We start from the raw sequence: 22208 nt of genomic DNA, 5'->3' as shown, positions 1-22208 counted from the left end.
ACTTCTTTAATAGAGAATGTTCTCATTATAAAGATGTCTAAATCTCACCTTTATAATGAGGACATTGTGTAATGTCCCAATTGGTACAAGCCTATACAAAGGTACCTCTGAAATGAGGACACCTCTGTATTAAGGACAGGTAGTGTGGGCCCAATGGTGTCCTTAATAAAGAGGCTACACTGTACATGTATTAAGGACAGGTAGTGTGGGCCCAATGGTGTCCTTAATAAAGAGGCTACACTGTACATGTATTAAGGACAGGTAGTGTGGGCCCAATGGTGTCCTCAATAAAGAGGCTACACTGTACATGTATTAAGGACAGATAGTGTGGGCCCAATGGTGTCCTTAATAAAGAGGCTACACTGTATGAAGCAATACTGTATAGCCTTCCTATAAAGGACAAACTATTTATTTGTCCATAAGTGCCTCCTGTTTAAAGGATTCGGTTCATGTACGACAATCAAGACACAGACAGATATCTAACTCCATCCTCCATAATTATAAAATGCCAGAGAGAAAAGAAATGTGAATTATGCTAACTCAAAATGTAAGTGCCATCTGCTCATTATTATTATCATTATAACTAATTATTATTGTTATTACTGTAAGAGTTGATTGCTGCATGGTTGAGTAGACAGGTGTGGCTTAAAATAATTTGCTAAATAAATCAAAAACATCTGGTCATTTTTCTTATACACCTCTTAAACCTCTTCATCATTCCTCCCCCTCTCTTTCTCTCTCTCCCTCCCCCTCTCTTTCTCTCTCTCCCTCCCCCTCTCTCTTTCTCTCTCTCCTTTTCTCTCTCTCTCTCTCTTACTCATTCTGTAAATCCAGTTCACTGTTTCTTTCTTTCAGTTTCAACTTGTGTAGCTCCACTTCTCCATCTAATGATTTCAGACTCTTTTGAAGTGATTCAATGACAACTCTCAGGTTTTCATTTTCAAGAGCATAATCAGAATTAGGAGAATTACTAGAAATGGGGAGAGAGAGAGATCAAATACAATTGCATCTGCTTTCTCTCTTCTCTTACATTTTGTGAATTGTTTCCTTAAGTTTGTCCACTTCATCCTGAAGGCTCTTAATCTTCTCATCCTTCTTGAATAACTTCTCCTGCAGCTGCATCAATTGCTTTTTGAGTTGATCCCGCTCTGATCTTGTTTCACTCAGCTCTGCCTTCAACTATACAACACACCCATTACAATTAATTCGTAAATTATTTTTATGAATTAATTTACTTCTAATGTTGCTCTGTCCTGATCAGTTAACTCATAGGTGGAAGTAATAAAACTACTTTGACCACTCCCACCTCTGCCACTCCCACCAGAATCATCAGAATTACATAAACTGTAAAACAGGACTCAATCACACACTAACATTGATAGCATCAACACCTCTTTCCAGCTGGTTCCTCCTCTTCTCTCTCTCCTTCCCCCTCCCTAATCCCGTCAGTTTCTGTTTGATAAAAGTTAGTACTAGAAGCGGAGGAAGAGGCCGTTTCCGTCCTCTGTAATGGCCTATCGCTTTCAAAAGGATCCTGATATCTATACAACAACAACAAGGAAATAAATAAATAAAACAGAGCAATAATAAGCAGCTGCTCTCACTCGCTAAAAGGCGAAAGTTTTCCCTCCAATTGATCGATGAATATTTTTCTGACGCTAACCGAGCCACTCCCAGTCGTCCTTAATAATTCTCCCCCACCTACAAACATGATATAATATATACACGTACATGTACATGTATTTTTTCATTTATACCTAAGCTGCTTCCAAAGCTTTTGTCTCCTCCAACTAACCCACTAACCCTGTCGTAATTTCTCGGAGATATCTACAAGTAGCCGCGACGTTAGCTCTTCTCAAGGTAACACTAGTAACTTACAGCTCTTGGTAAGGTCTTCCTAATGTCACTGTCTTTCTTTATCCATTCTGTACGCTTTGCCTGGCAGTAAACGGTAGTTATTATTAATTATTATTAATTGTGTAGTCTTTACTTGTAGTTTTCTGATCCAGTCGTGACAGGTTTCAGCTGAATCAGACGTCAAAGCAAAATATTGACCAGACTGAGTCCTAAACACAATTAATAATAATCAAAATAATAATTATTTAATACTTACAATATTATAAAAGTGTTCGATGTGTCTTCGTTCGAAGCATGCTCGTAAGCAGCTGCTGGGGTCACTTTCGCGTCAGCCAAACTGATCTTACTGTTAATAACTATTCATAACTATCAATAACTATTAATAAACCGACCCAAGGGGCGTGTGTAGAGATTGTATATACAGTTCCTTGCTCTTGTAATATTTGAGGACGCATTCTTTCTCGTCAAACCAAAACCTAAGTGGGAGGGAGGGTTAAAAATTATTTTCTACGTAGTAGGATCGTACCAGTATTTCTGTTGTCCTTTCTTAGTTGAATATAAACCTTAGGAGAGAGAGTTTAATGTAATTATTATAATTAATTAAATGAACTAATTAATTAATTAAGTGACATCATCTGTTCACCACAAACACGAATATTTATATTTTATTTATTCATTTTTTATTTAAAATAAAAAAATAAAATATAAATATTGGTTGTGCATGTATGCATGTACATGTAAAACAGTCAAAATATATCCTAATTTATAATAATAATAATAATATTATACTTACGGCCTTTCTTTTCTTTCTTCTCTTGCAGACTTAAATTACCAGTAAGGCTCAATAGAAAACCGAACTAACAAAGGAGAAACCACAATGTATATATAATGTATTTAGACTCATAAACTCCTTACTTTCTTATCCCCGCGCTCAGCCATTGCCTACACAGAATTAGACTAAAAACAAACAAAGAGAAATAATATTATTAAAAATAGAGAGAGAAATCTCTCTACACTGAAATGGTAACACACCAAATCAGCAATAGCCTATTGTGGTGGTAACACACACCCACTTTGCATATTATCAGCCACACCTCCATTGAGCCACACCTCTATAATAACTTTTTGCAGATTTTTGAGCAGGATTTCACAGCTTTTAGATCTACTACTCCTTTAAATATTCTTTTATATTCTATTGCAAGTATTAAATTTTCTTTTGCAGCTCAAAAAGCAACAAAATGAAACTAAAAAAGTAACTAAATCTTTTTTCAGTAATGATTAATTGAATTCAAAAGAGTCGCATGGATTTTTACATTCTTTGCAAAAGCTCAAAAACTTCACTACCTTTTCAAGGTATTTGCTTCATTTTTGTAAAGAGATGTTACTACATCGAGCCTGCACTACAGTGAATTGGATATCAATGGATTGTGTAAACAGTGTGGTATACATATAGGGGAAGTGATGTGCGAGTGTGGGCAGGTTTATTATTGTACCATTATATGATAACTGACACAAGATATAGCCTGATAGACACTTGTGTGCCATTCTGAGGGGCTAGTCACTTGGGCCCACTTCTTTTATTTAAGTCTGGCCATTTAAATTCTCTGGCTAACTGCTAGACAAAGAGAAAGACCCGGCTCATAGTCTCTCTATACAAAGGAACTTTAATAAAAGGAGAGGAATAAACGCTATAACTATTCTACAGTTTCAGTTACAAGCCATGACGATAGAAGAAGAAAAGAGCACAAGAGGAGCAGCAACAAGCGGGGCTGTACCGCTAAAGACAGCCTCAAACCGCAGCCCTTCGAGTAGAAGCTCTTCTCCTCGGAAATTCGCTGTAATCCGCAGCACAGCTGTCGTAGATCAGATGTGTACCCTCACGAAAGAATCCCACTCCACGCTGAACTACATAACGCCGCACTTTAGAGCAGAAGCAGAAGTACAAATCGGACCACTGGGAGAAGGAGAGGTGTACACCATAGGTTGGGTCCAAGCTGTTACCTCCATGGTCTTCACAAACACTTACCCAACTGGTCAATCCAGTTGGGAGATACAGGAGCTCAACACCGGTGAGACTGTGGCCGTAAGCGATGCAGACGGTCGTAAGTACCCGTGGTACGGGATTACGACCGAGTGTCAAACGGTCAGCGGCCCCGATCCTTCTCACAGACGCATAAAAGTCCTCATGAATGACAATTTCTCTCCAACGGTAAGCTGGGCAGTCCCTGTGGGTAGAGATCAGCCAGATGCATTACAAAGAGTGCATAGAGACCAATCATTCTTGGTGTGGTTAATAGCTAAGAATGAAATCACTGGTGCCATACAACCCCTGAAGGCATATCGCTGGAGAGCCATTATCAACATTGCAGTTGACTGCAGTAGAGAGATAGGACAAAGAGCTAAAGTGCTGGAGCCTAAGATACAAGCACAGCCATTGGAACTATTTGATCTACGCATTCCACAATCAGCAGTTCAGTCGCCAAGGGCCAACGAAGCACAGAAGTTTGTGTGGAGAACAAGAGAAAGTGAAATGATATTCGAAGTGTCTTGTAACCCACCATTACCACCAACACTGCAGCCTTGCTTATCATCTTCATCTTTCTCAAGTTCTTCCCTGTCTTCTCTCTCGCCATCGCCATCTTCTTCATCACTCTCACCCTCACCTCCTCCGTCTCTCTCTCCTTCTCCCTCACCCTCTCCCTCTCCCCCAAGCTCTTCAGAGACAAGGTATTGTGGATCCTCTATTCGCTACTCACCCTACTAGAAAGAAAATAAAAAGAATTGTGAAGATAATGTTTTATATATAATTTTATTTATATACTAATACAACACCAATCCAGTCTGGAATCCTACCCTCTCCCCATCTCTCTCTCTCTCTCTCTTTTAAATTTCTTTTTGTTTTATATCAGTTCTAACATCCAGACTCTCTCTGTCTTTATTTTTCTAAAACTGTCATACAAAATATCTCCTCACTCTTGTAATACTTTTAATAGCACGTTAATATTTTTATTTTTATAAACCAAAAAATATAACGCTTCTATTAACAATAATAATAATAATAATATTATCAACATTGTCATTACTACCAAGAAGTAACGATCGCCCAGACAGTCCGTGCAACAAAAAGGACATAACTAATTATCAGAAGTTGTATAATTTCACAGGAATTACAAAAGTGCATGGCTCAAAGCCAGAAAAGGCTAACCACATAATATAAGCATTAGGGGCTGAATGGGGCTCTATATGTCTGTGAATTAGTCAGGGCATTAGGCAAAGAGCCACCACTTAATTATGATATACTTATACTCTCAATATTATCAAAGCTTAAAAGTGTAACAGATATTCAATATTACTTTACTGGCATCTGTAATGTATAGCAGTCTTGCATTTAAAATTTATAAACTGGGCCCATTACAAGTAATGTAATCCCAACCATCTCTCTATACTGGTAATATGTATCTGTGTTAATGTATACCACTATCTGATGATATGTAATCATGTTGTGTGGTTGGAGGATATTTTGTAAACGAGGGTAGTTAGTGTCACTCCGTGTATGTATCAAGAAACAATACAAGATAGTCATTATTAGTAAATACGAGAATCAACACATGTAATACATGTACATGTACACACGTACATTCATGTTTCTGACTCCGCCCATTGAATTAATTAACGATCAACGTATTATAATACAAAAAAGAAAAAATGTATAGAAGCAACCAACAATGATAATAATGATTGCAGTTCAAAAAATACAAAAGATACAAAAGTAGCAGCGAGAGTTCTAAAACAGTTAAGTTTTTGCAAGCCACGATCCTAAAATGGCATCAATCTCCTTTCTAGCGGCGACCAGCTGTGGTTTATCGTACGGGTTAGCTGGATACATGTTAGCACAGTGGGCAGTGCCATTTATAAAGACGGCTGTGACGCTCTCCGAGACATTCGCAGTGACGCTGAGACTGTGCCAAGGATCTATGGAGCCGTTTGGAAACACAATATTAGTGACAGCTGTCTTATTGAAATTGAGCCCGCCATAAAACTCGTTTGTGTTATTCACATTGACCGGTATGTCCTTCTCGGTGAACCCAAACACTTGATTACATATGAGGGTATAAAGAGCCGTGTCAAATAAAGTCCCGAAGGGCTGGTGGGGCGAGTCTGCGGTCTGGAAGTACCCAAATGAGTCGCAGGTCTGGTACGTCCACTGGCGATCTGTGGGAAAGAGGAAAAAGGAAGAAGGAAGAGATAGAGAGGCTGATTAAAAGAGCGAATCACTTAGTTTGATCTAGTGGTGAGGAAGTGGTCTGTGAACTTCAAATACACAACCTACCACCAGCCAACCATTTTAATAACACACAGCAATTGTAAATATTACATAACCAACCACACATATGTACACGTACATATATACAGTATATTAATTTTATTAAATACATGTACACGTACATGTACATGTACACATGTATTATGTATATTTACTATTTCAGAGGATGTATAAAGTTTGATCTGTTCGCTAATTGAATGGATCTGGTGATGGTTCAATGGAATGAATGAGAGATGGCATTAGTAACAAAGACAACATAACAACAGAGAACAATGGATAGAAAAGAGAATCACAACCACACACACACACACACACACACACACACACACACACACACACACACACACACACACGTACAACAGAGCTTTCTACCTCTGAGATAAAGACACTTTTATAATAAGGACACCTTTATAATGAGGACACTTTTATAACAAGGAATTTTGTAATGTCCCAATTGGTACAAGCCTATACAAAAGTACATCTGAAATAAGGACACCTTTATAATAAGGACACCTTTATAATAAGGATATCTTTATAATGAGGACATTTTGTAATGCCCCATTGGTACAAGCTTATACAAAGGTACCTGACACCTCTGTATTAAGGAGAGGTAGTGTGGTAATTGAGTAACAAAGACTATTGTGTACATGGCCTATTGTTATCATTAGTATTGAGAGAAGGTTGTTAGGAAGTGAAAGGAAGGGATAGGCTGCTGTTGTTTGGGTGAAAGAGAGAGAGGACAGAGGGAAAGAGAAGCTACAGCAGCTCTGTGTGTGTTTTAGTTGGTGCCTTCAAATTCAATCTGAAAACCAGCAGCAGTTGTTTTTGAGGGGAAATTTAACAGTACTATAACAACAAGACACAAGAAAGAGAAGAGAAGAAAGATTATCTTGTATAAAGGGAGAACTTTACAGCCTCTATAATAAGATTATAATGAGGACATTTTGTAATGTCCCTATTGATTCAAGCCTATACAAAAGTACCTCTGAAATGAGGACACCTCTGTATTAAGGACAGGTAGTGTGGGCCCAATGGTGTCCTTAATAAAGAGGCTACACTGTACATGTATTAAGGACAGGTAGTGTGGGCCCAATGGTGTCCTTAATAAAGAGGCTACACTGTACATGTATTAAGGACAGGTAGTGTGGGCCCAATGGTGTCCTTAATAAAGAGGCTACACTGTACATGTACATATACAGTAAATGAAGAGAGAGAGTGATAAACTATTGTATACACAATGGCATTAGATTAACTGCCCAGGCAAGGAGTGGAATAACAGATCTGGTGTTTTAAATACACAGTATGTATACAATAGCAATAACTTTCACAGGACACACACAAGAGAGAGGAGAGGAGTGAGGCCAGTAGCTGGTGAGTTTATTTTTGATCTCTTTATGTATCAGTAAACTTTAATGTACAAGACAAGAGAGAATTTATAAAGTATCAGTGAGGAGATTGAGGTCTAGAAGTAATACAATAAACAATTCCTAATGCTTAATTTATACTAGGGAATGAGGTTGGATTATTATAATATAGTATAATAATTATTATTATTAGGTGGGGTACACAATTAGGCATAAATACAACAAACTTGACCATTTTTTACTATTTCACATGAATACGGACAAACATTTGATTTCAATATCTACATATGTACACCTCTCACCACCGGCTGTGGTGTAGTGTATATCATAAAATTTACTGCATAAAAACACTGAAAATCACAACATATACATGTACAGTGTAGCCTCTTTATTAAGGACACCATTGGGCCCACACTACCTATCCTTAATACATGTACAGTGTAGCCTCTTTATCAAGGACACCATTGGGCCCACACTACCGGTCCTTAATACATGTACAGTGTAGCCTCTTTATTAAGGACACCATTGGGCCCACACTACCTGTCCTTAATACATGTACAGTGTAGCCTCTTTATTAAGGACACCATTGGGCCCACACTACCTGTCCTTAATACATGTACAGTGTAGCCTCTTTATTAAGGACACCATTGGGCCCACACTACTTGTCCTTAATACAGAGGTGTCCTCATTTCAGAGGTACTTTTGTACAGGCTTGTACCAATTTGGACATTACAAAATATCCTCATTATAAAGGTGTCTTCATTTTAAAGGTATCTTTATTATAAAAGTGTCCTTATCTCTCACTATAAAGGTTACACAGTTTGTATACACAAATATACATGTATATATAAATAGTATATGTACATGAGGGTACAAGGCACAATAATTATCTCGTTATCAACATAAACTGGCCTATAGAGCTCTCATTAATAGATTGTCAACTAAAACAAACTGGAGGGGACCACAGGAGCCACAGAGGGCCCCATAGGGAAACAGCCTGGACCAGCCAATGTAAGCTGAAACCAAAAAATGTCCTGTAGTTTAGAAAGAAGACAGTAGGAGGAGGAGGGTTTGTAAAGAGTCCCTAAAACTAGACCTACAGTTATTATTAGTAATAGGATTATACTGTATTAGGTGAAGTGTGTGTACGTGTACAATCAACTATCATCACTAGAGAGAGGATTGTGTACTATTGAGAAAAGGGATTATTAGGAGAGAGGGGGGAGAGAGAGGGGAGAGAGAGAGAAAGCTATAGTTAAGGAGAAAAGGAGGAGAAAGGGCCAAAAGGAAACATTATGCCCACAAATGTGCATATATGTACATGTACATGTACTGTGATATGTCTCTCTGTGTGTTGTAATTTAAGATGGATTACTAGTGAAATACATCAAGACAACAGAATCAATACAAATAATAATAACAACAACACCAGTACATAGTGATACATATAAATGGACACTAATGAGAATGCACGCATACACACACGCACGCATCTCATTATACAATACACCCACTCATTTAATTAGAATTTGATATATTCAAATAAACACCCACTCATTTAATTACAATAAATCTTGCATTAAATTTGAATGGACACATACATGTACTACCGCAAACTCATTTAAATCTTTAAAGACCTGTACATTTAATCTTGCACATGTATATTTAAATTCTCTCTCTCTCTCTCTCTCTCTCTCTCTCTCTCTCTTTCTCTCTCTCCCTCTCTCTTTTTCTTAACCTCCTTGAGCAGGATCAATCGTGACATTGCTAAGAAACTTGACGTAGTCTTGGAAACTAACATCATTATCAAATAGAGCAGGAGACCGAGAGAGATGGGCTAGTCGGTCGATAGGCTCCGATATAGAATCGTTTGTCATGACGTCACAAAGAAGACTCATATTGTAGACCTAATTATCATAAGACAATGAGGGAATGATAATGACTAATGAAAATATTGATAAAAACAATAACAACAATAGTCATAATAAGAATAATATTGATAAATAATAGGAATAATAAAGATAAAAACAATGGCAACAATTATCATAGTGTAGCCTCTTAATAAGAGATAAGGACGCCTTTATAACGAGGACACCTTTATAATGAGGACATTTTGTAATGTCCCAATTGGTACAAGCCTATACAAAAGTACCTCTGAAATGAGGACACCTCTGTATTAAGGACAGGTAGTGTGGGCCCAATGGTGTCCTTAATAAAGAGGCTACACTGTACATGTATTAAGGACCGGTAGTGTGGGCCCAATGGTGTCCTTAATAAAGAGGCTACACTGTACATGTACTTACAGCGCTTCCCCTGCTGTCATTGTTATATTGAACTATTCCAGCAAAAATGCCAGCAAGAGACATAGCTAACATCTTCCCATCTTCAGGAGTTGTAAGACCCACAGTTAAACTGAGAGACAGAGGGAGAGAGAGAGAGAAAAAGAGAGGGGGAAAGATGCTAAAACAATACTTTAAGTTTCGTTGTTGACATACTTAAACATCTTGTCAAGGCTAGCCCATTTGCTGTTGTCCAATATTAATTTGTTTAATAAAGAGAAGGCAGCATTAATGGCTGCTACACAAGCAGGACCTAAACAAATAAAATTAATAAATAATAAAAATAAGATATAATAATTAGGCTACCCCTTTTAAATGAAATATTAACCAGCCCCAAATACATGTATGTATGAATTGTGTCATCTTACACAAACCCATGTACATGTACATTACAAAACAAACCTGCTTACTTCATACATTTACATTAAACAGTTTTAAAATATGTATAACATCCAGTTAGCCACCTGCTATGCACAGACACAAAAGATACAAATTGAATAGAAAAAGCATATGCCAATATTACTACAATTCTGCCTACTACACTTCAATAAATAAATATATACACACATACACACTACAGAGAGTACATTCCGATAATAAAAATTATTAAACATACAACTCATAACCTCTGTCATGGTGAGAGTCACTCACACTAGCACACGCCCAGACACAAAGAATGTCACAAACATTAAACGACAGCTGGTAGCCTACTGCTCACCTGTACATTATACATGCAAAAACATGCTAACATGCTTGACATAGCTGAGGCAATATGGTTAATGAAGAGTGTACATATGAGAGGCTAGACCTCTTTGATTAAGAGTCATTCTATACCTCCCACTCCATTACGAGAGGTTCACAACATTACTCATCTTTTAAAAAAATTATAAAAAGCTAAGTTTAAACCGTCATTTTATTACAGAATCAACATTTAACAACTTCATGTACAAACTTCCCTGCACTTACTACATGCATGTGGTCATAAGGGCACCTTAATAATGAGGTATGGCAACTTTGAAAGTTGCAGTTCACATAGGTGATTTCAATATGGACATTTTTAAAAACTTACACCAATTCTCTATGTCACTGTTTTCCTCAGTCTACAATCAGTACACTTGTATATAATAAATTTCAGTTTGTGTGTTGTGTACACTCTCTACTCTCATTGCACTCTTTCTCTATATCTGCATGTGCTTCTTCTGTCTCTCTGGCTAATATCAGGCCTAAACCACTCAACACCAACAGGTAATTCTCTTGTTGTTTCAACTTGAGATTTTGATTTACCAGCTGGGAATAGACTATGTATACCCACCTTCTTACACCCCTGGAGAGCCTCAAAGAATAATACATATGTATGTACATGTACATACATAGCTATTACTTCTTTGAACAGGTAATCTTATTTTCTCTTAGAATATCCTCATTATTGTCTCTCTCTGTCTCTCTCCTTTTGATGTCTACTTACTTTCCTCATTCTCTTTAATTTTTACCCACTTCCCTCCCTCCCTCCTCCCCCCCTCTCTCTTCATCAAACAATAATATTTCTAAGAAGACATTCACAAAGAGAGAGAGAGTGAGCTAGCCAAAGAGCTAAAGTGTATTAATAAGAAATAACAATTATTAATTAATAACAGTGCATATTGAATTATGTACCCGACAAGTTACCATTAATGTCATTTCAATGTCACCATCACTTAGAGCCAATTAAGATAATAAGATATACAGATACAACCAAAGTATATAATATATATATATATATATATCTAATTAAATAAGAAGGAATTACATTAGACACAAAGAGAGAGAGAGAGAGAGAGGAAGAAGATAAGTAGGCCATTACAGATACTGTGTAGGTGCTAAGACATTAAGACCATTAGCTATACAAACAATATTTAATAGACATTTGTCACTTTTAGGCATCGAATGACAGATATGTCTACACTCATTTATAGTATAGTGAAACTCGATACCACTCAACAAATTTATACATGTTTATTACATTATGCTAGTACTGTACGATGTGGTACATTTGGATTCGTGGGCGTGAGTGGGTGAGCTCACGAATCATAAAAAGAATATTTTAAATAATTAGGTGTAATTCCAGCTGTAACATAAGATTTGACCCGTTACAATCTCACAATATTTAGCATAATTTCTCCTTAAATGATTCCTCCTTCCCACCCTCCCCCCCCACCTCTCTCTCCCCCCCCCCTCTCTCTCTCTCTCTCTCTCTCTCCCTCTCTCTCTCTCTCCCTTACCATTTCTTGCTTGTTCCAATGAAGCACTAACAACTTCAAAATATTCATAAAAATCAAATTTTGCTTGTATAGGGGCAGAAGAAGCAATAGATCCATACACAATGTCAGGATACTTCATCCTTAGCCAGGCTGCAAGAGCACCTGGATAAGAACCACCAAAAGCAATCCAGCGATTGGCGTCAGTCATGTTGTATTTTGTGGTCATGTTCATACGGAAATAGGCTAAATCCTCGAGTGCTTGACGACTGTTTAGTAACGTAATGTAGTCCATGCTGAGGTCAGCACCTGGCTGACTCTTACCGTAAAACCTGAGAAGAGAGAGAGAGGGGGAAGGAAAGGAGGATTTTAAAATGTGGACAATTGATATTACATACTTGTACATGTAGATACATTTAGTTATACATGTACTTATGTTGTGTAGAAACTTTAGGTAAATCCAATTAGAATTAGATTTTTTACAAAATTTTTAAGTTGCAAGCCAAAGTGAAATTTGGCCAATGACCATGTACTGTAGTACATGGTCATTGGCCAAATTTGACCAAAAATGAAAAGGTGAGAATTCTCGATTTTTATAACGTTTCCTGATGCATATACATGTTCTTATGTTGTGTAGAAAGTTTGAGCTGATTCCAATCAAAATTAGATTTTTTACGTATTTTTAAAGTTGCTCCAAAATCGGACAAAAGTCCCTGTACTATAGTACATGGTCTCGAGCCAAATTTCACCAAAAATTAAAAGTACAGAATTCTCCATTTTTATAATTCTTTCTGATACATATACATGTTCTTATGTTGTGTAGAACATTTGAGCTCATTCCAATCAAAATTAGATTTTTTACGAATTTTTAAAGTTGCTCCAAAATCGGACAAAAGCCCCTGTACTATAGTACAGGGATGTTGGTCAAATTTCACCAAAAATGGAAAGGTGAGAATTCTCCATTTTTATAATGTTTTTTGATGCATATACATGTTCTTATGTTGTGTAGAAAGTTTGAGTTGATTTCGATCTAAATTGGATTTTTTACGAATTTTTTAAGTTGCTCTAAATTAAGAAAAATAATTAATTAATCAATTACCTGTGTTCTAACTGAAACGCCAATGCATGATACTTCTCAGCTAATACCATCATCTCTCCCTCAACGACCCACTTAGGATCAGCCTCCCCCTCCCCTCCTATCATTAAGAACACTGGCCCATTCTCCTTATCCCAGAAACTGTCGTTAACCCAGTAACGTTGCTGCCAGGTTGTCGTATCAACTTCTCTGAAGTGATCACGTGATTGAGTAAACCAGAGATCTTTGGGCAGTTTGAGGTCTTGAGAGGACAAGTGGCGAAAGTATTTCTCTCTCTGGAGCCATTTATGACGGAGGAATGTTGGTAGAGAGTGAGAGAAGGAGAGAAAGAAAAGGAGAATTATTAGTGTTTCTGCCTTCATTTTGTCACGTGTGAATAGGCGTGGCTCAAATTAATTACTTAATTTAATAACTGGTTACTAGTTATTAAAAATTAAATGGCGGCAGCAAGAAAAAGTGTAAGAAACCCTATTTCTTTTCACTTCATTTCCCTCCTCCTTCCTCTTAGCATTCAATTGTTTCTAATCTCCAAACTCTACTCCATCACGATTCAGAAGCCCCCGGCCCACACTACCTCTCAAAGAAACTAGAAACAGTTTTAATATGTCTTCCAACCGTCCCCATGTTGAGGGGCGTGGCTTTAGAGGTCCTCTCTTCCTGTTTCAAGTACCTATCACAGTTCAAAGGTCATGAGCAGACGTCCAAGCCTCCTCTATCATCTCTCGTCCACTCGACTTGTGAAGTTCTATATTCTCTTTTAACTCACTCTCCGAGCGGCTGGAGCCACACCCTCCTTCAGTGGGGCGTGGTTAATTTAGCAAGACTCTCGGTTTTGTATAATGTTGATTCATTACCGAAAGAGGGTGTGGTCAATTTTATGATGTCACAAGATTGTAAGAAAAATTCATTTTATATGTACATGTACATGTAATTCCATCTCTCTCTCTCTCTCTCTCTCTCTCTCTCTCTCTCTCTCTCTCTCTCTCTCTCTCTCTCTCTTTCTCTCCTTTAGCTGTTCCTTTTCTTGTTAAATTTGTCGAGGAAGGGATTCATTACAAGTAGGTGTGGTTTATTATTAATTAATTAATTACTTATTATTATTTACAGACATTCAAATGGAGAGACTGATATTATTAATTTATTTATTAATATTTCACAGAAAGAAAACGCAAACATTGGCTGGCTATTATCATACATAATGTCAGTAATTATAATAAATTAATAATTGTATTATTATTATTTTTTTTTATTATTCTTAGTATGGAGAATTCTTCTCTTTTTTCTGAGGGTTCGTTAATGGACGGGTGTGTCTTGACCACGCCCCTATCACCTTCAATATTAAACACGCTGTCGTCTTGTTTTGATCGTCTCTCGAGGACACACCCCCTTATAGTTAGCCACACCCTCCTTGGTATGGTCAGAAGAGTCCTTGATGAAGATGCTCCTACAAAGAGTAATGTAGTGGGTGTGGCTAGGGGCGGGGCCTCGTCCGTCTACCTTCAAGTGGTTTTAGAAATGATGCTACAAAGTCATTCAATCCTTGATCTCGTCATTACCGACGTAATCAAATTAAGTGAGTTAATTAGTAGGTGTGGTCTGTTACCATGACAATACCATAGTTACCCCTGAGGTCATATTATCCCTGGTCTGTTCCGAGTTGGAGAGAGGAATAAACGAAGAGAAGGAGGAGGGGGAAGAGGAAATGGAGACCGATCAGGACTCACCTCTTCTCTCCTCTCTCTCATCTTTACTGTTACAGTTATCTCATGACAGAGCTGTAGTCGCCATTAATCTGTTACTCTCTTCTCTTAATTATTATTCGTCAAGTTCTGGCGATAAAGTGGGCGGATCAGAAGAAGAGGAGGAGGAGGAAGAGGATGGAGAAATAAATACTTTAAGTTTAGCCAAAGGGCAGTTACTAGAAGCTGTCAAACAATTACTAGTCAGTTTATTAATTGACATTAATTATTATTATTATTATTATTACTGTTCCTATAGAATTCAGTTCTGTCAGTTTGTAAAAAAGGAGTATCATTTCTTTTATTTTCGTCAAACGAGGATGAACCCTCTCCTGGCAACAAGAAACCTGTTAATGCCTTCTCTCCCATACAGTACATCATATCAATACAATCAGGTCTACCTGAGTGGGTGGAGTTAGTTATTAAGTCACCTGATAACCACTGGTGAGAATAAGAAACAGTGTACGTGTACTGTACGTTTTCTTAAAATGGCTGTAACTTGAAAAATTTAAGTCGGAATTAGCTCAAACTTTCTACACAGCATAGGGGCATCAATATGTATCAGAAAATGTCATAAAAATTGGGGGTCATTTTTTGACCATTTTTCGGAAAAAAGCATGGGCTATAGCTTTGGGTACTTTTCAGATTTTGGCATATTTCTTAATGCTCATAATTCAGTATATCAACGATTGTTCTTAGGTTGATCCAGCTGGTGGAGAGTGTCGGAATGACCTCATCTGAAATAAGTGGAGCTACTGTACTAAACACTTTATTGTCCTCTACCAATAACAGTAAAGTAAGATATAAGAGGAATATGGACTGATAGATAGAAAAAGTGATAATTATTTTATTGGTTTTTTTTCCACCATGCAGCTGTCAAGTTTAGTCGATCATTTATTTAAAAGATACCGACTGCGTCATCCCTCCATAGCCCAGTCACTCATAACCCAAGGGGTAACCACTGGACTAATGAAAGAAAATGGCAACGAAACAATAAAGAAATGGAGTATCAACTTACTAACTTTAGCAAGAAATAACGAGTGAGGAGAAATATTGGAGGAGAGAGATTGATAGAAATTTGCTATGAACATGTACAATATTAAAAAGAAATTTTTCTACATGTAGGTCATGTTTTCAAGGTGCTTTGCTGTCATCATTCAATTCTCTACTCCTCCTTCTTCCTCTCTCTTCTCCTCTCTCCTCCATTCATATCCTGTCGCTACTGGAGACAGTATCGGCGAGAATGGCGAGAGAATCACAGCTATCGACTTCGTTATCAGCAGCTGGAATATTAATTAATTATTACCTGAAGACCCTGGGAGATCTGTCAATAGCAATCATGAATGGTTAGTGTAATGGAGTCTATTTTTCAACTCTCTCTCTCTCTCTCCAGATGCCCCTATCTTGTATGAATATGAACAATTGCTGAACAAGATAAGGTCATTGTTGTCACATTTATCAAGTGGTAACAGTCTCATTGAAGTATTCATTTGTTCAAATATATTGAGAACCATCACCAGTGAGGTAAGTACCTTATTGACTGTTGGCGGAGTACTATGATATTAATAATTTTATTTTAGAGTCAAATTAAGCTTGGTCCATCCCCGCCAGGTTAGTTCATTCCTTAATAACTATTAATAACTATGTTAATTAGGGGGTGTGGCTAGTAGTTTATTAACTATTAATAATCAAATGAGGCTCGTTGTGTCTGGTAATTTATTAAACACGAGACAGTCCCAACACTCTGAGAGTCTCTATCGACAAACTATGAAGAACCTCATAGTGGAGGACAAGGTTACTATAAATAGAATAAGTGTTACTAAAAATAGAATGAGTGTTACTATAAATAGAATGAGTGTTACTATAAATAGATTGCTATTAATAGTAACATTATTCATCAGGTCTCAATAGCTGGTATAGTATCAATGCATTGCTCTGATCATATCATAATGTTGATCAGTGATATCATATCAAAATCAACGCTAACGCTGGCATCATGTCTCACTGATACCGTGTCGCCACACTCACCCTCTCCTCTTAAGAACTGGCCAGAAATGAATTTTAAATCAGATCAGAGACACACCCTTGAGTTGTGAGTTAGGATCATGTGATTATCATGTGACATGTTTAATTATTATTATTATAGTCATTTAAAGATTAAAAGCAAAATGAATGAAAATCCTGTAATGTGGAAAATATTAATATTAATATCAAATAGTAAGAGAAAGAAATTATTTTTCATAACATTATTCTTCTTTCTCTTCAGATAGATCAGGTTTTCTAAAGTGTAGCTCATTAGTTTATTCATTATTATTTGTATTGATATTAAATTGGAGGAAAGGACGGTCTGCCCCTGCAATTAGTTATAACGAGGATTTACTATCAACCACCCAGTTAATACAATCACTAGCTACTGTGAGTGATATAAAATTAAAAATCACCACATGTACATGTACATAAGATACTAATGCAAGAGTGTACAGAGCAGTTTGCATATTAAAAATGCATAAAGGTCGATTAAATGTCTACGCAATCAACACAATGTCTTGTTTTTTTACGTGGTAGGCTTAGCAATTGTAGTAATAGTGTTATTTCAAGTTGCTTGACTAGCTGTTCTTCATCTCTTTCTCTCTCTCATTCTCTCTTCAAGGCTAAATGGTTGGTAAAGCCATTGTGTTATGTTAGTGAATTATTTAGTGAACTGTCTTGTGAAGACATAGCAAGATTGTTAGAAATATGTAACTCATTTATATATGTAAGTGTGAAGCTGTTACTATTATTATTATCTTGCTGCTCTTTTAGAGTAATTATCAAGATATACTAAAAGGAAAGATTCCTACTGAAGGTAGAAATGTAGTTCAATTTACTACCCTCCTCTCTCTTTCTCTCTCCCTCCCTCCAGATTCCCTCCCTGATAGTTCATGGAGTACATTGAAGGCAATATTAAGACAAAATATTAATAAATTTGGAAACATTTACTATAGATTTGTATCTAGAGAACACATCACTACTAATTAATAATAATAATAATATGAATGAAATTTAAAAAGCATGAGAACACACTACTATTATAATTAATAATCCATATAGTTATTGAAACTCCTGTTTAGATTGAATGGCACTGGTCCAGAGTATATTCTAATTGCATGTCATTTTACAATCGTCACAGTAATTAATGTTGAATTATCTGAATGTGTGAGAAGAATTTTATGACATTTTCTGGTTACAGTATGGTGCTCAAATGTTCTGTTGAACAGCTGTTTATCTAAATCAAGTGGAATTCTCTCAATATAAGAATTGTAGTCATTGATAACTTTAATAAAATCGCTTAGGTTAGATGTCTCTGACTTGGAGTATACTGTAACCATAGACCCTTAATAAAGGGTCTATGCTGTAACTTTGCATGACAAGTAATAAATATTTTTTTTATAATATGTAAGTAAGGTAAAAGAACTTAATTGTATTTTGCTGCTCATGACACCTAAGTGTTCAGCAAAAAATTCATCATAATGATTAGATCTAAGTGTTAAACTGTTATTTTTTCTGTACCAAATAAATTTCCATGACTTCCATTCAAATAAGGGTAGAACCGTTAGATCAAAGGTGTTTGGATCTGCTAGCATAGATATTCCAAATGTCAATTCTAGGAAAGATGACTGCCTTGCAGCTAAATTCATTGAACGTATAAACCCAGCACTAGATATCTCTATACATATCCGTTTGAGAGGCCTTCCATCAGAATCACTTATATCAGAAACACAAGTATCTGTCTTTTTTGTTCTTAAAGTCAACTCTTTCAGTTTTTCAATTTTCAGTAAAGAATTTCCTAAATTTTCTTGCAAAAATGAAAATTCTGGATTAGGTAATGAAACTAAATATAATCCTATTACAATGTCACTTGGTATAGCAAATACTTCTGTGAGCATGGTAGCATTGTTAATTAAGATTTTTATTTTTCCCTTGAAAACAGCTGATGAGGAGTGGGATTTGAGTCCTTTTCTGAAAGCTATTATTTGAGATAACCTTGAAGGTTCAATTGTGAGTGTAATATTATGAGCAGCAATGATATAACCACAAATAAAGTATTCAAAATCACTATAAAAAAAAATTCAAAGTGACTTCTTCTTGCATAAAAATATGACATTACGTATTTTTTATCAAGAAAATGCTTACTGGATAAAAGTGAGTCTTGTTCATACAAACATCTCAGTATTAAGCTAGAAAGCTCACTATAATATTGTGTTAAACCAAATACTTGAAAATTGTCGTTTAGATCTAATCGATAATAACGATCTTGTTTCAATATCATATCAATAGTTTTATTATCAACTTCTCTGTCAATAAACTTCAATAATCCAACATAGAAAGTCAAAACAACTTCAAGATTTGAGTTGTGCTCTAAGTCTTCTTTAGTAAACATGGAATCTGGATTATTGACAAGATAAATTGCTGCAAAGTATTCTTGTAGTGTAGTGTGTATGAAACTGCTAGACTCATCTTTATAAAATCCAGAAAAGCTATTGATTGTGTCCATCATACTTAGTTTTGGAACATCATGAAGCTCCTTTCCAAAAGCATATTGTTGTTTCATTACACCATTATAAGCTACTTTAGAAAGATAATAAAATTGCTTCCAAGTGCTATTTAATTCAGGACTATTAAAGTCAATACTACATATTAAAAGTTGAGGCATATCATAGTTTATATCAATTGCTTTATTATTGTCAATGAGGTGTCGCTTGAGCAGTATACGAACATAGTGGTTATAAATCCCCGTCATTGTTATGGGATATCCTTTATCATTACTAAGTATAAAATCATTAAATACTGTACACATTATGAAGCAGGTCATTGGATTGTACAGCATAATCTCAATCATAGTATCATGACTATAGTAAGAATGGAATTCATCAGCTAATGTTTTGTTATTTTCAAAATACTTTGTAGCATATTCTCTGGTTTCATTTGGGCTAAAGCCTAAAAGATAAAGACTTTTTGAATCATGTTCTAAATTATTATACAGAGGCAGACTAGCAGCAAGTCTGCTGGTAACTATCACTGTTGACTTGGGAAGAATGTCTCCTTTTATAAATTTAATGAATAATGAAGTTGAACTGTTTCTCAGTTGATGTGGAAGCTCATCAAAACCGTCTAATATCCAGAGAACACCTGCTCCTCTTGTTTTTTTTATTGATAATGCTATTTCAGTCATATTAATGTCATCAAAATTAATAAGAAGATTTTCAAACGTTTTAGCTTTTTGATAAATTTCAAGACGCAATGTAACAAAAATAACAATCTTAAAATTGTTTAATAATTTATCAGTATTTCTGACCCATCGCAACGTTAGTTCTTTAGCTAATGTGCTTTTTCCTATGCCAGGCTCTCCTTCAATTAATACAAATCTTAATCGTTTATCTGCCAGTGGTTTTAAAATATCATCAATTTCTATACGCTCATATTTTTCCAGTATTTCTTCAATAGAAGCTGTTTTTAAAAAACCTGCATCTTCTTTTCCATGTCTTTCTAATCTAATTAACTTTAGAGGTACAAAAGAAACATAAATAGGGGCTGACGGGCCAGCAGCTGGAACTTTATTAATATCTGGATCTCTATACCTCGTCAGTTTCTCAGCATACTCATCACATAATTTAATAGCATATTCATCGATCACTGTTGCCCTTAATGATATATAAATAATTATTGCTACAAGAACCAATACCGGTGTTACGATCCACCATAATGATGTAGAACATTGATCAGGAATTGTAGGTATTGGCTCTGTAACTAAATTTGCAAAAATATTAAGGGAAAATGTTAGAAACCACAAATAAATCACTAACTTTCATTATCATCCTTTCTGAATTGATTCCTTATTTCCTCTGCTGTAGCTTTGTCTCCAGTCTCTTCCACTATATCAGCTAATCTCTCTAAAGTCGGTTCTCCTTTTCCATCAACATTATCCTTCTTCTTCAGCCAGCAAGTCACAGTGTCTCTGAAACATTTTTCAACAGATCCAGGTTTACCAGCATTATTAGCTTGTATTGCTTCCAATGTGTTGTAGTGAAGGCCACACTCAAGACCAAATGTTTCCCATTCAGTTTTAGAAAACTGTTTCAAATTAGACAAAACAACTTTAAGATGTTTGATATCTGTAAGACGGGGGATCGTGAGAAACACAATCAGTAAAATTACTAACTCAAGCGGATAGTTTTAGCTGCAATCGAGGTCATGAGAACAGAACTCAGTGAACAGAAAAGAACAGCACAAAGTCACAGAATTCAAGAAAGAATTTGGTTAGTTGTAAAGAATTTGCTTAGCTGTAAAGAATTTGCAATTGTTTGTAACTAGATCTAGATCTAGGCCACACCTATAGGAAACTTAGCTAGGAATATTGGATATCTATTTTATCATAGATATTAGAGTACACAATATCTATGTGTACTATATGTGTATAATCTATATTTATGTGTACTCTAACAGCCAAGAATTATCATCTCTGATACAGGCCACTACCCAAAATTAATGATTCAAGCCTGATGTCTATTTTGATACAGTCCTGACTGGCATCAATGTTGAGTCATGTCTGTTGCTCTGGCTGAACCAGGGCCGTACTCCAGCATGGTTGTATCATGGATGATCATCATTATTATATCATACTAGACTGATTGCTTTGCAGGCTGCCCAAAAGGGAATATATCAAGGCAGTGGCGGATCTGGGCCCGGGCCTAGACGGGCCATGGCCCGGGCATCAGAAGTCAGTAATGAGATTCATTAGATGCAATGTAAACAATTCCCTGCCTCAAGTTTTGATAAAGCAAACCACAAGCCACACCAGAGTACTTACAGGTGCTTGAAGAGCATTATAAGCACAGCATAGATGAGGAAATTGTTGAAACCCATCATAAAAATGGCCAAAAGATGGATAACCATAAAATAACTGGTTGAAAAGTGGACACACCCACTTCCTGGCCCTTGCACCCAGATCCGCCACTGTATCAAGGCTGATCCTGATTGATATCAGTTATGATCATAGGCGGTTCCAGGATTGTGGAAGCAGGTGGGCAAGGGGGGAAATAAAATGGCGCGCGAAGCGCGCCGCGATTTTGACCACGCCCGCTTTTTCCCCGCTGCGCGGAACTACATTTCCCCGTAATATTAGGGGCCTCGCAATATTTAATTTTTCAACCATTGTCATCCTCTGTGCATCATGTGCCGTGAGTGTGACTTCGTGATTGACTACGAGACTTTAGTC

At 36.4% G+C, this 22208-nt stretch overlaps 7 protein-coding genes across 8 annotated transcripts; 3 read left to right on the top strand and 4 right to left on the bottom strand.

The window, feature by feature from the left end:
- Positions 1 to 776: 776 nt before the first annotated feature.
- Positions 777 to 2959, bottom strand: LOC109581973 (uncharacterized). Its single transcript, XM_019996505.1, has 13 exons — positions 2773 to 2959; positions 2651 to 2714; positions 2384 to 2420; positions 2250 to 2333; positions 2114 to 2203; positions 1991 to 2066; positions 1879 to 1938; positions 1758 to 1827; positions 1605 to 1701; positions 1392 to 1541; positions 1236 to 1344; positions 1031 to 1179; positions 777 to 970 (listed from the first exon to the last, which is right to left on the bottom strand). The coding sequence occupies exons 1-13, from the start codon at positions 2794 to 2796 to the stop codon at positions 814 to 816; spliced, it is 1167 nt and encodes a 388-aa protein (XP_019852064.1). The 5' UTR covers positions 2797 to 2959; the 3' UTR covers positions 777 to 813.
- Positions 2960 to 3356: 397 nt separating this feature from the next.
- Positions 3357 to 4855, top strand: LOC100638595 (protein FAM78B-like). The gene has a single exon (XM_003386628.2). It carries the CDS (start codon positions 3578 to 3580, stop codon positions 4619 to 4621), a length of 1044 nt encoding a protein of 347 aa, XP_003386676.1. The 5' UTR covers positions 3357 to 3577; the 3' UTR covers positions 4622 to 4855.
- A 672-nt stretch (positions 4856 to 5527) lies between these two features.
- Positions 5528 to 13595, bottom strand: LOC100638468 (putative serine protease K12H4.7). Its single transcript, XM_003386627.2, has 6 exons — positions 13218 to 13595; positions 12143 to 12450; positions 10041 to 10137; positions 9849 to 9957; positions 9284 to 9452; positions 5528 to 6069 (listed from the first exon to the last, which is right to left on the bottom strand). Exons 1-6 carry the CDS (start codon positions 13574 to 13576, stop codon positions 5651 to 5653), a joined length of 1461 nt encoding a protein of 486 aa, XP_003386675.1. The 5' UTR covers positions 13577 to 13595; the 3' UTR covers positions 5528 to 5650.
- A 637-nt stretch (positions 13596 to 14232) lies between these two features.
- LOC109581959 (uncharacterized) lies at positions 14233 to 16569 on the top strand. The gene is made up of 10 exons (XM_019996472.1): positions 14233 to 14272; positions 14322 to 14414; positions 14474 to 14787; positions 14834 to 15156; positions 15213 to 15397; positions 15653 to 15749; positions 15827 to 15993; positions 16079 to 16299; positions 16347 to 16477; positions 16534 to 16569. The coding sequence occupies exons 3-10, from the start codon at positions 14475 to 14477 to the stop codon at positions 16567 to 16569; spliced, it is 1473 nt and encodes a 490-aa protein (XP_019852031.1). The 5' UTR covers positions 14233 to 14272; positions 14322 to 14414; position 14474.
- Positions 16570 to 17136: 567 nt separating this feature from the next.
- On the top strand, positions 17137 to 18069 carry LOC109581971 (uncharacterized). 2 transcript variants are annotated; one of them, XM_019996501.1, is made up of 5 exons: positions 17137 to 17170; positions 17220 to 17368; positions 17604 to 17708; positions 17756 to 17798; positions 17856 to 18069. In XM_019996501.1, exons 1-5 carry the CDS (start codon positions 17140 to 17142, stop codon positions 17969 to 17971), a joined length of 444 nt encoding a protein of 147 aa, XP_019852060.1. In that variant the 5' UTR covers positions 17137 to 17139; the 3' UTR covers positions 17972 to 18069. The 2 variants fall into 2 exon arrangements, with proteins under 2 accessions (XP_019852060.1, XP_019852061.1); XM_019996502.1 differs by lacking the exon at positions 17604 to 17708.
- On the bottom strand, positions 17881 to 18887 carry LOC109581969 (uncharacterized). Its single transcript, XM_019996499.1, has 2 exons — positions 18352 to 18887; positions 17881 to 18318 (listed from the first exon to the last, which is right to left on the bottom strand). The coding sequence occupies exons 1-2, from the start codon at positions 18877 to 18879 to the stop codon at positions 18103 to 18105; spliced, it is 744 nt and encodes a 247-aa protein (XP_019852058.1). The 5' UTR covers positions 18880 to 18887; the 3' UTR covers positions 17881 to 18102.
- A 52-nt stretch (positions 18888 to 18939) lies between these two features.
- Positions 18940 to 21246, bottom strand: LOC105312781 (uncharacterized). The gene is made up of 3 exons (XM_019996492.1): positions 21153 to 21246; positions 20797 to 21105; positions 18940 to 20740 (listed from the first exon to the last, which is right to left on the bottom strand). The coding sequence occupies exons 1-3, from the start codon at positions 21184 to 21186 to the stop codon at positions 18963 to 18965; spliced, it is 2121 nt and encodes a 706-aa protein (XP_019852051.1). The 5' UTR covers positions 21187 to 21246; the 3' UTR covers positions 18940 to 18962.
- Between the last annotated feature and the right edge of the window lie 962 nt (positions 21247 to 22208).

The sequence above is a fragment of the Amphimedon queenslandica genome, unplaced genomic scaffold (genome assembly GCF_000090795.2).
Source record: "Amphimedon queenslandica unplaced genomic scaffold, v1.1 AMPQUscaffold_13409, whole genome shotgun sequence".
NCBI classification, from domain to species: Eukaryota; Metazoa; Porifera; class Demospongiae; order Haplosclerida; family Niphatidae; genus Amphimedon; species Amphimedon queenslandica.
Note: the sequence above shows the minus strand (reverse complement) of the source record. Positions and strands in the feature narration are given on the sequence as shown.

Bases quoted from the DNA above. Each gene is read 5' to 3' on its own strand.
- LOC109581973 (XM_019996505.1), bottom strand. From the start codon at position 2,796: ATGGCTGAGCGCGGGGATAAGAAA. The intron at 2,334-2,383 runs GTACGATCCTAC...CCTCCCACTTAG, and splicing joins AAAGGACAACAGAAATACTG to GTTTTGGTTTGACGAGAAAG. The intron at 1,939-1,990 runs GTAAAGACTACA...GTTTACTGCCAG, and splicing joins ACTGGATCAGAAAACTACAA to GCAAAGCGTACAGAATGGAT.
- LOC100638595 (XM_003386628.2), top strand. From the start codon at position 3,578: ATGACGATAGAAGAAGAAAAGAGCACAAGAGGAGCAGCAACAAGCGGG.
- LOC109581959 (XM_019996472.1), top strand. From the start codon at position 14,475: ATGGAGAATTCTTCTCTTTTTTCTGAGGGTTCGTTAATGGACGGGTGT. The intron at 14,788-14,833 runs GTGAGTTAATTA...ACAATACCATAG, and splicing joins TACCGACGTAATCAAATTAA to TTACCCCTGAGGTCATATTA. The intron at 15,157-15,212 runs GTCAGTTTATTA...CTGTTCCTATAG, and splicing joins AAGCTGTCAAACAATTACTA to AATTCAGTTCTGTCAGTTTG.
- LOC109581971 (XM_019996501.1), top strand. From the start codon at position 17,140: ATGTGGAAAATATTAATATTAATATCAAATA. The intron at 17,171-17,219 runs GTAAGAGAAAGA...CTTTCTCTTCAG, and splicing joins ATTAATATTAATATCAAATA to ATAGATCAGGTTTTCTAAAG. The intron at 17,799-17,855 runs GTAGAAATGTAG...CCCTCCCTCCAG, and splicing joins AGGAAAGATTCCTACTGAAG to ATTCCCTCCCTGATAGTTCA.
- LOC109581969 (XM_019996499.1), bottom strand. From the start codon at position 18,879: ATGCTCACAGAAGTATTTGCTATACCAAGTGACATTGTAATAGGATTA. The intron at 18,319-18,351 runs GTTACAGCATAG...TAAGGGTCTATG, and splicing joins TTTATTACTTGTCATGCAAA to GTTACAGTATACTCCAAGTC.
- LOC105312781 (XM_019996492.1), bottom strand. From the start codon at position 21,186: ATGACCTCGATTGCAGCTAAAACTATCCGCTTGA. The intron at 21,106-21,152 runs GTTAGTAATTTT...CCCGTCTTACAG, and splicing joins AGCTAAAACTATCCGCTTGA to ATATCAAACATCTTAAAGTT. The intron at 20,741-20,796 runs GTTAGTGATTTA...TTGCAAATTTAG, and splicing joins CAGAAAGGATGATAATGAAA to TTACAGAGCCAATACCTACA.
- LOC100638468 (XM_003386627.2), bottom strand. From the start codon at position 13,576: ATGAAGGCAGAAACACTAATAATTCTCCTTTTCTTTCTCTCCTTCTCT. The intron at 10,138-12,142 runs GTAAGGGAGAGA...TTATTTGTTTAG, and splicing joins ATTGGAACAAGCAAGAAATG to GTCCTGCTTGTGTAGCAGCC. The intron at 9,958-10,040 runs GTATGTCAACAA...TCTGTCTCTCAG, and splicing joins AGCCTTGACAAGATGTTTAA to TTTAACTGTGGGTCTTACAA.